The following is a 12,867-nucleotide window of genomic DNA, read 5'->3' as shown; positions in this document are numbered from 1 at the left end:
AAAAAATTGACAGAACAAGTGTACAATCCGTGTGCTGTCCGTTCTTAACACTGCAATGGGTAAGAGATGCATTGTGATTTTTTTTTTCCTATACCACAAAATCAATAAGGGCAAATTTAAAATATACCTGACTAAACGGTGATGAACATCTGATCGTTATCAGAGAAAATAGTACCTTTTTTGGTTATGAAAAGTTACTGAATGAGGCCTAAGAGTTTTGTGAGTTAAATTGAGAGACTGGACAGTTTACAGACAGCTCATTGGCCATATATTATCTGGTCAATTTGTACTTGGATTTGCTGCTCTGAATGAGACAGATGCAACCATTTCATTGCACATGCAAGTCTTTTTCTTTTTTTTTTTTCCATATTTACAACAAGCACTGTTAATGTATGGTTCCTGGTCTTGAGCTTTAACATTACGCCATTGTAAATTTACGGAATGAGGTTAAAGCTTCTGCTATCCAGCAGGAGCAGGTCTGGTTATCCAACACAGCCGTGGACTTTGGGAATAAAACAAAAAATGGTAATTACTGCCTTCTCCTTTACTCTCTATATTACTGATGCATATGAAGGACTTGGCGATCAAATGATGGCTGGGTCTGTGCCAGCCTCGCAGTGCTGCTGTGTCCTAGCAGACCCAGATTAACTCGGCCAGTGACCTAGCACAGCAGGAGACTTTTTTTTCCCCTTGCAACTGAGGCGTCTATGGATGCTCCAGTTAGAGTGTGGGGAGGGAACAGATAAAAAATAATAAAAATGTTGGGGGCATGGATAGCCATGGCTGAGGACACACATTGTGGAGCTCCTGCAACCTACATACCTAATAGGCTAGTAAACTGAATCCCAGTATGGGCAAAGGTGGCTTGAAAACGAGGCCACGTTCCTCTCACAGAGATGTTTCCTTTTAGGACATCATTGAACCCTTCCTGCTGCATCTATAGATATAGAAGAGTATCCTGGATACTCCACAGCAGGCGATCACAGAGCCTGGTGATGGTGCTGCTGTTCCCCTGGACACAACTATGCCACCAGCAAGTTTATGATCTCCTCTGCAGCTACCAGAAACAAACACCAGCACTGAAGTAGCTCACCCGACCTTCCCCTGCTTGTCGCGTCTGCTAGATCCTCCTGCACCATTCATGTAGGGGGATGCGGCGATGCCACAAGATGGGCACCACCACTTGTTATATGTCGCTGAGACACCTCTGCATCTTACACAGGCTGCAATCGCAGCTATATGTCCATCACATGATTCTGATGGGCATTCTGATCTCCATTTTGCCCTATATGAAGCAGCAACACTGCACTCCAGTATATTTCTGCCCAGCAGAATAAAAGAACAAATTCTCCCCCTCCCATGCAGCCTCCTAAAAGACATTGTTCCCATATCATCATCAGAGAGTAGAGGGAATAATAGGCTTACCTCCACAGGGCCAAATGAGCCTATGGTCTTGGACTTCTCCGCCAGGCCTTTGACATTAACCCCTCCAGGGTCCCCAATCAAGTTGAGGATCCCTCTTCTCTCATAGACTTAAGATGGCTGACTTGAGAAGAACCCCAGATACAGCCTGCCCCAATTTCATCCCCAAATCCCGCCATTTCACTGGGATGGTGTACCGGCTATTCGTGGGATGTGTCCCCCTCATGCTGTATAGGGAGGCACACCATCACCTGACCCCTCTCCACTGACTCCTCATTTGGGCAATAAGTCCGCATCTACAGTAACATCTGGTTCCACAGCCTTGCCCTTTTTAGATCCAATTATATCTACAGAAGAAGGAAATGAGGGTCATCCCAAACAGCAGTTGCTCCACATCATAGCCCCCACCTACAAAGTCAACTGCAACCTAGGGGCCCTGTTCCTACTGACTCTTGTATAACACAGCTTGTTGATAACAGACCAGCCTCCCTGGCAATACCTCAGTCCCCTTCTCCAGTCTATCCCTACCAGAAATGATATCTCAGTGCTCACAAAACAGGTTGTTGTGAAATGCAAGCAAGAGTTCACCTTTTTCCATTATTAACTCTCCTCTATCTCTGCTAGAGTCGAGAAACTGTCTCAATCTCAAATTACTCTTCTTCCATTCAAGCTTTGCAAGAGACAATACTTCATTCGGCTCAGCAATTTTCTCTCCAACAGAATGTGGACTTGGCGAATAGGAACAGGTGCAATAATTTACGAATCTGGGGGCTCCCGGAGTTAGTCACCTCTGTGGATATTTCTTCTGTTCTCAAGTCTAGCTTACTTCCTGGGCCGTCCTCCAGGCCGAGAAATAGAATAGAATAGAGCTCTGCGCCTTGTGGGTCTCGATGATTCCCGCCCCAGGCACAGAAACGCTTCAGAGTAACTTCATCTCTTCTTATCATGGATAATTTTAATCAAATGGAATAAAGCATTAACATTTTTAAGCACAACTTCTCAATCCAAACCTTCTTCTTTTGTATTACCATTACTGATCGTCAGCAGACTCTTTGGATTTGAGCGGTTTCTCCACATATTACACGGTAAGGCAGTTTTTATACACTCATATGGCTATGCCGACAGAAAATAAAGTTATGGTTCTTAGAAGAAGACGACGATAAAATGTGTATGCAAATAGAGAACATAGGCATGTCGGGAAGAGGTTAATTGGTCCAAGCCGTACAGCACGCCACGCAGGCCATATAACATTTTTCGGATTTATCTTCTTTGGTCTTGACAGAATTAGCTGCAATAAATTGAAATTCTAAAAGGATTTGTCAGAAGAAAAAAAATGTTTTCAGTATCGAGTAACCAGAGGAAAACTTTTATTGATTTGTCATATTTAAAGATATCACCATCAAAGAGTGTTACACCTTTATGAGTTATCAGCTTTAAAATGTATTATAATTAATTTTATCAAAATAAAATGATACCAGTACTATACATATAAATCATAAATTAAATATTTCTAGGTAGTTGAAGACTTGTAACCAAGAGGCAAAACAGGAACCATCCTCATTTTAGGAATCCCAGCCCTCATCAGAGAATAGGTCAACACTGCGCTTCTGAAAAGTCTTCTGAAACGCCTCATCAAACATACTGAGGTCCTCTTCATTTTTAAATATGCCCTGAAATTTACAGAAAATAATATTAATACAACTTGAAAAAGACAGATTACAGACAATAGAACTGATAAAGGAAACCTGTCAGGTCCCCCGTGCCCTCCAACCCAGCAACATTAACATATATATGACTAAATTCCCTGCCTAACCAGCCCTGTATTATTATTATTTATTATTATTATAGCGCCATTTAGTTCATGGTGCTTGAAAGGGCTGTCACAATGTAGAAGGATCATCTTTATTCTCATTTGCACAAGGAAAGACTAGAAGCAATGGGATGAAACTGAATGGGAGGAGACAGATTAGATATTAGAAAAAGCTTTTTGACAGAGTCATCAATGAGTGGAACCAGCTGCCACGAGAAGTGGCGAGTTCTCCTTCAATGGAAGTCATCAAACAGGCTGGACAGACATCTGACTGGGATGATTTAGCAAATCCTGCTTTGAGCCGGGGGTTGGACCAGATGGCCCAGGAGGTCCCTTCCAAGTCTACAATTCTATGACATGTGAAAAGGGGTATAAATAATAAAAACGAGCACAGTAGTCTTAAACAATAAAAGTCAAGACTGGTAGAGGAGGAGAGAGGACCCTGTCCGCGAGGGCTCACAGTCTACAAGGGATGGGTGAGGATACAATAGGTGAGGATAGAGCTGGTCGCGCAGCAGTTTGGTGGATCGGTGGTTACTGCAGGTGGTTACTGTCGGAAGAGACAGGTCTTCAGCTTTCTTTTGAAGGTTTCCATGGTAGGCGAGAGTTTGATCTGTATAAAGCTATTCGCTGATATCTAGGTTTAAAGAAAGTAGTTTTAACTTCTGCTTTTGAATGCTAATTAGGGCTTTGACTAGTCAAATGGGCTTCAGTTTCACCAGACTGGTCGGCTCTTTTTCCATGCTATTACGCCCCTGTAGGCATGACAACATGATTTGCACAAACCAGCGCCATCGCCAGCTCCTGCAAATCTCACACATGCACACGGCTCATTCTCTCTAGCCGTGTGCATGCTTCCTGGCTTCAGAGGCTTGCATGAGATTTGCAGATGGCGATGATGCTGGCTCATACAGTGGCATGATAACATAGAAAAGGGCCAACTTGTCTAACTAACTCTTCAGGGAATTTAGTCAAATATATGTTAATCCTGCTGGGTTTGAAGCCATGGGGAACCAGACAGGTTCTCTTTAAAGGGAATCTGTCAGTAGCATCAACCCTCCTAGGCCATCTACATGGGCATGTAGGTCATAGGAAGCTCAACAAAATGATACCTTGATATCTGCGCTCTGATGTCTTAATTACAGAGAAATCCACGGTTATAATATATAAATGACCTGTTAACATCTATGGGCCAAACACCGATCTCCTCAAGAATCTGCTTACAGAGGTCACTGTAAATGAAATGGGGTGTATCTGGTGTTAGACATGGTGCTACCAGGGCTTGGAAAGGAAGGCACGCTTTAATTTTTGAAGCGCAATTTTGGCTGGAATAGACTGCAGACACCATGTTGCATTTGTAGAGCCCCTGAGGTGCAAAAACAGCACAAAAATCCCATAAGTTACCCCATTTTGGAAGCTACTCCGCTCAAGGAAATCATCTAGGGATGTAGACTGTACTTTGAACCCACAGTTGCACCACAGAATTTTATAACATTGGGCTGTCGAAATAAAAATTACTTTTTTTTACCACTGAAATGTTATATTATCTGCAATTTTTTCATTTTTGCAAAGGGCAATAGCTGAAAATGGATTCCTAAAATCGTTACACAATATCTCTTGACCCCATATGTCATAAGAAACTATTGTTGGCTAAACAGCGGGTCTAAGAAGGAAGGAGCACCATTTTCCTCATATGTTATTGGCTTAGTCGACGGTTGCCATTTGCAGAGGTCATAAGTTTCAGAACAGCAGAAAAAAACACAAAGTCCATACTAAAAATTACACTCCTCTGGGAATTCAGCTACAGGAGCTGTGACTATTTTGGCCTCACAGGTGTTATTCATAAAAAATGCATGGAGTGCACATTTCAGAGTGAAAATTGGAAATATGCCAGATATTCTTTCAATACATTGTGTCCCACTCGTGCTTTTGAAGGCACACATCCCTTAAATTAATTTGGTCCTTCCAGCTACACAATTGTCATACATGTAGACGCAATCTGCAGTTTAGGCACACTGTGGAGCTCAGAACAGAGGGGAGCATTTGGATTTAGGAGTGTAAATTTCACTGGACTTTACTTAGGCGAGTAGGAGGCCATGTTGCTTTTTTTAGTGCCTTGGAGATATCTATGACATGGAAACTCCCCTATTTTTCCATTAACAAATGACAGATCTTAGGGTATGTGCACACGCTGCGGATTCCGCTGCGTTTCCGCAGCGTTTTTGGCCGCTGTGGACCCGCAGCAGTTTTAGCTGCGGTGTACAGTACCATTCAAATGAATGGTAAAAAAAAAAAACGCTGTGTAGACCTTGCGGAAAAATCCGTGCGGATTTGCTGCGGTTTTGAAACCGCAGAAAGAAGTGACATGTCAATTCTTTCTGCGGAATCCGCAGCGGGTTCCTATCTCCACCATTGTGGAGATGGTGAATCCGCAGGACCAAACCGTAGTCAAAACCGCAGATAATCCGCAGGTCTTTTGACCTGCGGTTTATCTGCGGTTTTTGCAAAATCCGTGCGGATTAATCCGCAGCGGATTCCGCAGCGTCTGCACACACCCTTAGTGGCAACTGTTTTTTTTTTTTTGCAGAAAGAGTTGTAGATTTATTTGCAGCATTTTGAGGGGCAAATCATTTTTTGATCACTTTTAAGGCTAGTTTCACATTTATCCTGTGCTTTTTGTTAAGCACTCTGTTCCAAAAACAAAGTTGTTGGAACAAAGTGCAGAACCTGATGTCAGATAAAGTCCTAAGTGCCTCATTATACACTGGTCAACTCAAAAAAACATCAGCAAAGGTAATATGTCTGTTTTACGGAGTTTGATGTGCCGATTCCAAAAATATGCTTAGTTTTGCTCTATCACATAAAGTTTCTGAGATAGAACTATTTTTGTTATTACGTTATTTCTGCATTTTCAATGTATGTGGTTTTTCTTATGTTATTCCCATTTCTTTGCTTGTCTTACTTAATTGTGAATTTTCTTACAGGGACAACATCAGTAAAGGTTTTAGTGAGTTTATGGGAAGGAGTATAGACTCTCGGAAAGTCACATGTTATGGGAAGGAGCTAACTTATGTGGCGTTAAGATTTGAGTCAGTCAGAAAAGGATTATGATGGCAGCAAGGACTGGTATGTGAGACTCTGACAGGAGACAGGCCTCTACAAGGATCTGACCCCTGCCACAAGGAGATAAAAGGGAAGGACTATACAGAAAAACTATATACATTTTTGAAATCAGGACAAAAAGATGATTCAGAAAAGTACAAAGTCACCTGCGATGATTCCAAAAAATATTTTTCCTTGAAGGAATTAGTCACTATAACATTATTATTATTATTATTATTTATATAGCACCATTGATTCTATGGTGCTGTACATGAGAAGAGGTTACATACAAATTACAGATATCACTTACAGTAAACAAACTAACAATCACAGACTGATACAGAGGGGAGAGGACCCTGCCCTTGTGGGCTTACATTCTACAGAAAAACACAGTAAAACAAACGTAGAAAAATACTCTGCTGTAAAAAACTAATAGTAAACAGCAAGTGCTAGTAAAAAGATGATAACAAAACAGGGTATTTGGTTGATACGTTTTTTGCAAAAAAAAATGTATACTAAGCCGCTCTACCAAACGTCAAGAATGGCGTGGAAGGAGACAGTAGGTTGGGGAGGTTGCAGCAGCATCGGAGTTGGTGAGGCAGGAGCTCCGGTAGTGATGAAGTGGCAGCGTGGTCATTGCAGGTTGTAGGCTTTCTTGAAGAGGTGGGTTTTCAAGTTCCGTCTGAAGGAGCCGAGTGTGGTTCATAGTCGGACATGTTGAGGCACAGAATTCCAGAGGATGGGGGATATTATAGAGAAGTCTTGGAGGGGATAGGTTGAGGAACGTATAAAGGTACTGTCACACTTAGCGATGCACCAGCGATCCCGACCAGCGATATGACGCGGTCAGGATCGCTGGTGCATCGCTAAGTGGTCGCTAGTGAGCTGCCACACAGGCAGATCTCACGAGCGACATCGCTGGGGTCGGGGGTCGCTACTTACCTGTCACACCAGGCGATCCTGCGTCCTCCCTCCCGGCTCCACGCGTCGCTCGTCGTCACAGCAGGAAGCGCCCGACGAGAAACAGTCCTGGATGTTCTCGCGCGATCAGCGATAAGCAGCGGGTTGTAGGTAAGTATCACACACAGCGATATCGCTAGCAATATCGCTATAACGTCACAAGTTATAGCGATATTGCTAGCGATACCTCTTAGTGTGACATGCCCTTTAGTATGGAGGAAAGAAGGAGGTCTTGGGAGGACTGAAAATTATGTGAGGGAAGATATCGGGAGATTAGTTCAGAGATATATGGAGGTGACAGGTTATGGATGGCTTTGTAGGTCATTGTTAGTAATTTAAACTGGATAAACTGAGGGAATGGGAGCTGGTGAAGAGATTTGCGGAGGAGTAGTGAGGAGAGAGAGATATGAATTAGTCAGGCAGCAGAGTTAAGGATGGACTGGAGAGGTGCGAGTGTTAGCAGAGAGGCCACAGAAAAGGATGTTGCAGTAGTTGAGGGCATGCACAAGCATTTTAGTAGATTGAGGGTTGAGGAAAGGATGGATTCTGGAAATATTTTTGAGCTGGAGGTGACAGGAGGTGGAAAGAGCTTGGATATGTGGTTTGAAGGACAGGGCAGAGTCAAGGGTTACTCCAAGGCAGCAAACTTCCAGTACAGGGGAAAGCGTGATGTCATTTATTGTGATAGATCAAGTAGGGAAGATCTGTGAGATTTGTCCACATTGAGTTTGAGGAAGCGAGAGGAGAAGGAGGAGGATATGGCTGATAGAGACTCCGGGATTCTGGACAGCAGAAAGATGACATCTCGGCCAGAGAAGTAGATCTGAGTGTCATCTGCATAATGGTGGTACCAGAAGCCATGGAACTTTATGGGTTGTCCCAGCCCAAGGGTATAGATTGAGAAGAGTAGGGTGGGATGAGGAGGTAGTGTGGGAGTGAGAGATGCTGAATGTGTGGTTGGAAAGATATGAGGAGATCCAGGATAGGGCGAGGTCTTTGATGTCAAAGAAGAGAGGATCTGTAGTAAGAGGCAGTGGTCAATTTGTGTCAAAAGCAGAGGACAGGTCTAGGAGTAGTATAGAGAATTGTCTGATAGCTTTGGCTGTAAGTAGATCATTAGTAATTTTGGTCAGGGCAGTCTCAGTGGAATGATGGGGACGGAAACCAGATTGTAGATTGTCAAAGAGCAAGTTAGATGAGAGGTGGAAAGAAAGTTCAGTGTGGACGTGCTGCTCCAGGAGTTTGGAAGCGAAAGGCAGCAGTGATATTGGGCGATAGGTGGACATAGCGGTTGGGTCGAGGGTTGGTTTTTAAGGATAGGTATGATTGTGGCATGTTTGAAAGCAGAAGAGAAGGTACCAGAAGTTAGTGATAGGTTAAAGAGATGGGTTAGGGATGGGATAAGTATGGTGGTGAGGTTGGGGAGGAGGTGGTATGGGATGGGGTCAAGTGCACAAGTGGTAAGGTGCAATTTGGAAAGGAGCCAATTAAGCTTTCCTTGAGTGATGCTGAAGAGGGAGGTTATGGGGAAGAGCATTGGTTTGGTATACAAAGGGGTTGTGGCGATTGAACAATAAAGACTTGTCTTGTTTGGTCTACCTTATTTTTGAAGTGTGTGGCAAAGTCCTCCACAGAGATATAGTGAATAAGGCAGTAAATATAGTGAATAAGGCAGATAGAGTTACTTTGGACTCCGTCTGGCCTCCGCTCCAGCAGTGTCATATCTTTAAAGGCAAAAGAATGATCTCAGTGGGAAAAACAAGATAATCTTGTAGTTACGTTACCTTTTAATAGCTAACAAAAATAAAATCAATGTTACAAAGCAAGCTTTCGAGACTTCTTAGACATGCACACAGCTGCTATCAGCAAAACTTTTGCGCCTAAAAAGATAGACACTGCTGGAGCAAAGGCCAGATGAGGTCCAAAGTGTATCCAACTGCCTTACTATAGTGAATAACTCAGTTATGGTTTCGGCTGAATGTGTTTGTTTTTTTTTTTTTTGGGGGGGGGGGATTTAGATGGGGTCCCCGAAATAAGTATACAATATAGAGCACAGGATAAATGTGAATCAAGTTTTATATACTGATTTTTGAAGGGCAGAATTAACAAGTAATCAGCAGTTCCAGAATTGCTATTATTTTCATTTACGCTATTCACTGTGCAGTAAAAGTGACAAAGATAATATTTCCCTATAACTTTACAGCACTGTAGAGAGAGAGAGAGGATCTGCTACAAGGAACAGGAAACCTACAGAATAAAAAGGCGGAACCTTTCTCTATACCTCAATGTGGGTTTCCTGTTCTTACGGGACACCTACAGCCAGGTGTCGAAGGGTGAAATCACAGGCTGAAACTCTTCTTTTTTTTGTTTTATTTTAACCTGGGGAAGGGTATGGCTGATAATTTTTCTGGGCCTCGCTTCCAGCCAGCTGGTGAGTGGTAGGTACTGTTGCTCAGGGTCTTAGACTAGATTTTTCTACCATTCCTCACAAAAAGGATAATACAAACAAGAGAGGGAGCAAAAAGGAACCCAAACTATATTAGCAGAAGAAGTGCTCGCTTTGATGGAAAAACAAGTTTTCGTCAGAGTGCCTGTACCAGAAATTAGGCAGGGGTTTTACAGCTATGTCTTTGTAATCAGGAAGCCAGATGGTTCTTTCAAAAAAATATCAATCTGAAGGCCCTAAATGTTCATTTAAAAACCACAATATTCAAAATGTAAATGCTAAAATCTAGCGTAAAGCTACTATACCCTGTCTGTTTCATGTCTGTGATAGACCTGAAGAAAATATGTCAGAGTTGCAGTGAGAATCATGAGACACCTTCTTCATCTGCAATAACAGTACCTACCCTTCGGTATTTCCATGACGTTCAGAATCTTCACAAAAATTAAAGAAACTTTGATGTTGGCAGAAAGAAATCTTTCATCCATATCCACCATCAGTTGGAGATTCTCATAGCCGATTAACTAAGTTATAACTTACTTCAGCCTGAGAGAGGTATTTACATTAGATATGCAAGGACCCATCAGTTTTGAGACCACCTTGACGTTGGTTGATGGGCATGCATGAATTGGCCAAATTATATGCTAAATGACTCATTTTTTCCTAGTATTAAGAAACAGTATTGCTATTCATATTTCATATATTTCACATTGACACGCTTTAGCATGATAGAGTTCAACTTTTTTGTGTATTTTATATGGAGGTGGCTGATCCTAGTATGCACCTATTCACACTAGCTTGGATGTGCCAGTCAGTCTTTTGTTATTTCCATGTTAGCTCTCTGACCGAGCACATCACCCCTCAACATGTGCTGGTTTTATTTACATAAAATTTACATCAGGATCGTACCTACCCATAAATACAGACTTCAGCCTGAGAGGGATTTACATTAGATATGTAGGGAACCATCAGTTTTGAGACCACCTTGATGTTGATTGATGGGCTTGTATGCATTGGCCAAATTATGTGCTACGCATCTCATTTTTTCCTAGTATTCAGAAGCAGTATTGCTATTCATATTTCATATATTTCACATTGACATGCATTAGCACGATAGGTAATTGTATATACAAAAAAAGTTGCACTCTAACTTGTCACCTACTCAGCCTGTGAGAAAGGACCTTGAATCGAGAAATCTTCAGTCAGATTTGTATTTTGCAAGGTCTTCAGGAAATAGATTGTTTTAGCATCAGGGGAATCGCCACGTAACAGTATTTTTTCCCTAAACCCCGAGGAATCTCCTTGTGGGTTATATGCCCTCCTTCAAGAGGGCATATAAAACCTGTCCAGCTAATCTTCCTAAAGTAATTTCTAGGTTTCATAGATCTCAAGAAATACAATAGTTCTCCCTTTGCTCTGTCAGAATCCGAGATCTCAGGGTTAGGTAATGCTTCATTCTTTAGATGTTATGAGAGGTCCTCTTAAATATCTTGAAGTTACAGGCTCCGAGCAGAAATCTTTATCCATGTTTGTATTAGTTCGGGGCACCAATAAGGGTAGGAGGGCTACAAAAGCCTCCATAGTTAGATGGGTTAGAATGGCCATAGCTCTAGTCCATTGTTCGTCTAGTGAGAATCCTCCTCAGAATATTAACGCTCAGTCTTTAAGAGCCATGGACACTTCCTGGGCAGAAAAGACCAATACATCAGTAGATCAGATAAGCAGTACAGCAATCCCTAAGGATTTCATGTATCTTAGGGGTACCTCACACATAGCGAGATCGTTAGCGAGATCGCTGAAACGTCACAGGTTTTGTGACGCAACAGCGACCTCACCAGCGATCTCGCTACGTGTGACACATAGCGGTGACCGGCCCCCCGCTGCGATATCACTGATCGTGCTCGAATGTCCTAGGCCATTTTTTGATCGTTGGTGTCCCGCTGGCCAGCATGCATCTGGCCATTTGACGCCATAACAACGACAAGCGACCTCGTTGGAAACTCAGAACTCAGGGACGCAGGCGTGATTTTGCTTTGTCTTTTCAACACCCTCTCAGCTCCGATTGATGGTCTCAAATTAGGATCTTTGTAGCGTTTCCTTTTATAGGTCAGCTATCAATTATATGCAATCATAATATTTAACATGTACAGTTATAATAATCACGTGTCCCAGTGTCAGTGACTGTGGATCCATGAATAAATAGCACACTAGCGACTCAGACAGGGACGCTGAAGCAAACTGCATAGTGATAGCGCAGTAGTGGCCACCAATCGGAGCAGAGGGGCGTGGAAAAGGCAATGCTGAAGCACGCCTATTGAGGTCTGAGTCGTCAGAGTAGCTGCTGTGTGACAAGGTCCCAACGACCGCCGAGGTCGTTATATGGATCGCCATATCGTTGCTGCATCGTTGAGTAGATCTGCCTGTTTGACTGCTTACTAGTGACCATGTAGCGACGTACCAGCGATCCTTACCAGGTCGTATTGTTGTCGGGATCGCTGGAGCGTCGCTATGTGTAACGGAACCCTAAGTATCTCTACAGTTTTGTCAGGATGTACGGAAAATATAATTACTTACAAGTAATTTGATTTTCCCAAACCATGATAGCACCTAGCTTTTTATGGTTTTATGGTAGTTTTGTGTCTTTTCATTCTGTAGGTTTTCTGTTCCTGGAGTTACCTAAAGATGCTCTCTTCATTACAGTAATATACAAGATGGTGATCAATGCATCCGCACAAAGATTGTGTAGTTACTATATTTATTGAACTAGAGAAATACTCACTTTTGGAAGATATCCCAGTAACTGTGAGGCATGCTGCTTGAGAAGTTTCTGTCTCTCCTCCTCAATGATAGCCCGGTGAAATGCTTCTCTCTTCTCCTCCTCATGCCTTTCTTGGAGTTCGCGGTCCTGAAAATAATGAAAAAAGTGCGTTAAGTAAGGCAGCACCTGCTTTAAAACAATGCAAAAATCCTGTACAACTTTATTGTGGCTTTAGGGAACATGTTGCGTTCCCGTGTGGTCGGCGGGCACGTCAAAACGTTGCATGCGGACGCAGCTGCATACAACGCATGTCCCTGCATACCCAATGCAAAATGTAAAGAAGATAAAGAGTATGCATCATACACAATTAAC

General features: G+C 42.6%; 1 protein-coding gene across 2 annotated transcripts in view; it reads right to left on the bottom strand.

Annotated features, from left to right (window-relative positions):
• Positions 1-2,767: 2,767 nt before the first annotated feature.
• MNS1 (meiosis specific nuclear structural 1) overlaps positions 2,768-12,867 on the bottom strand; it is a 62,106-nt gene continuing 52,006 nt past the window's right edge. For both annotated transcript variants that reach the window (XM_073587000.1, XM_073587001.1), the window contains exons 9-10: positions 12,517-12,642; positions 2,768-3,092 (exon numbers count right to left, since the gene is read on the bottom strand). In XM_073587000.1, the coding sequence (XP_073443101.1) occupies positions 2,985-3,092; positions 12,517-12,642 (234 nt within the window). In that variant the 3' untranslated portion in view covers positions 2,768-2,984. The remainder of the gene's footprint in view (positions 3,093-12,516; positions 12,643-12,867) is intronic.

Source organism: Dendrobates tinctorius, unplaced genomic scaffold, assembly GCF_039654945.1.
Source record: "Dendrobates tinctorius isolate UK_male_01 unplaced genomic scaffold, ASM3965494v1 ptg000097l, whole genome shotgun sequence".
Classification (NCBI taxonomy): domain Eukaryota; kingdom Metazoa; phylum Chordata; class Amphibia; order Anura; family Dendrobatidae; genus Dendrobates; species Dendrobates tinctorius.
Note: the sequence above shows the minus strand (reverse complement) of the source record. Positions and strands in the feature narration are given on the sequence as shown.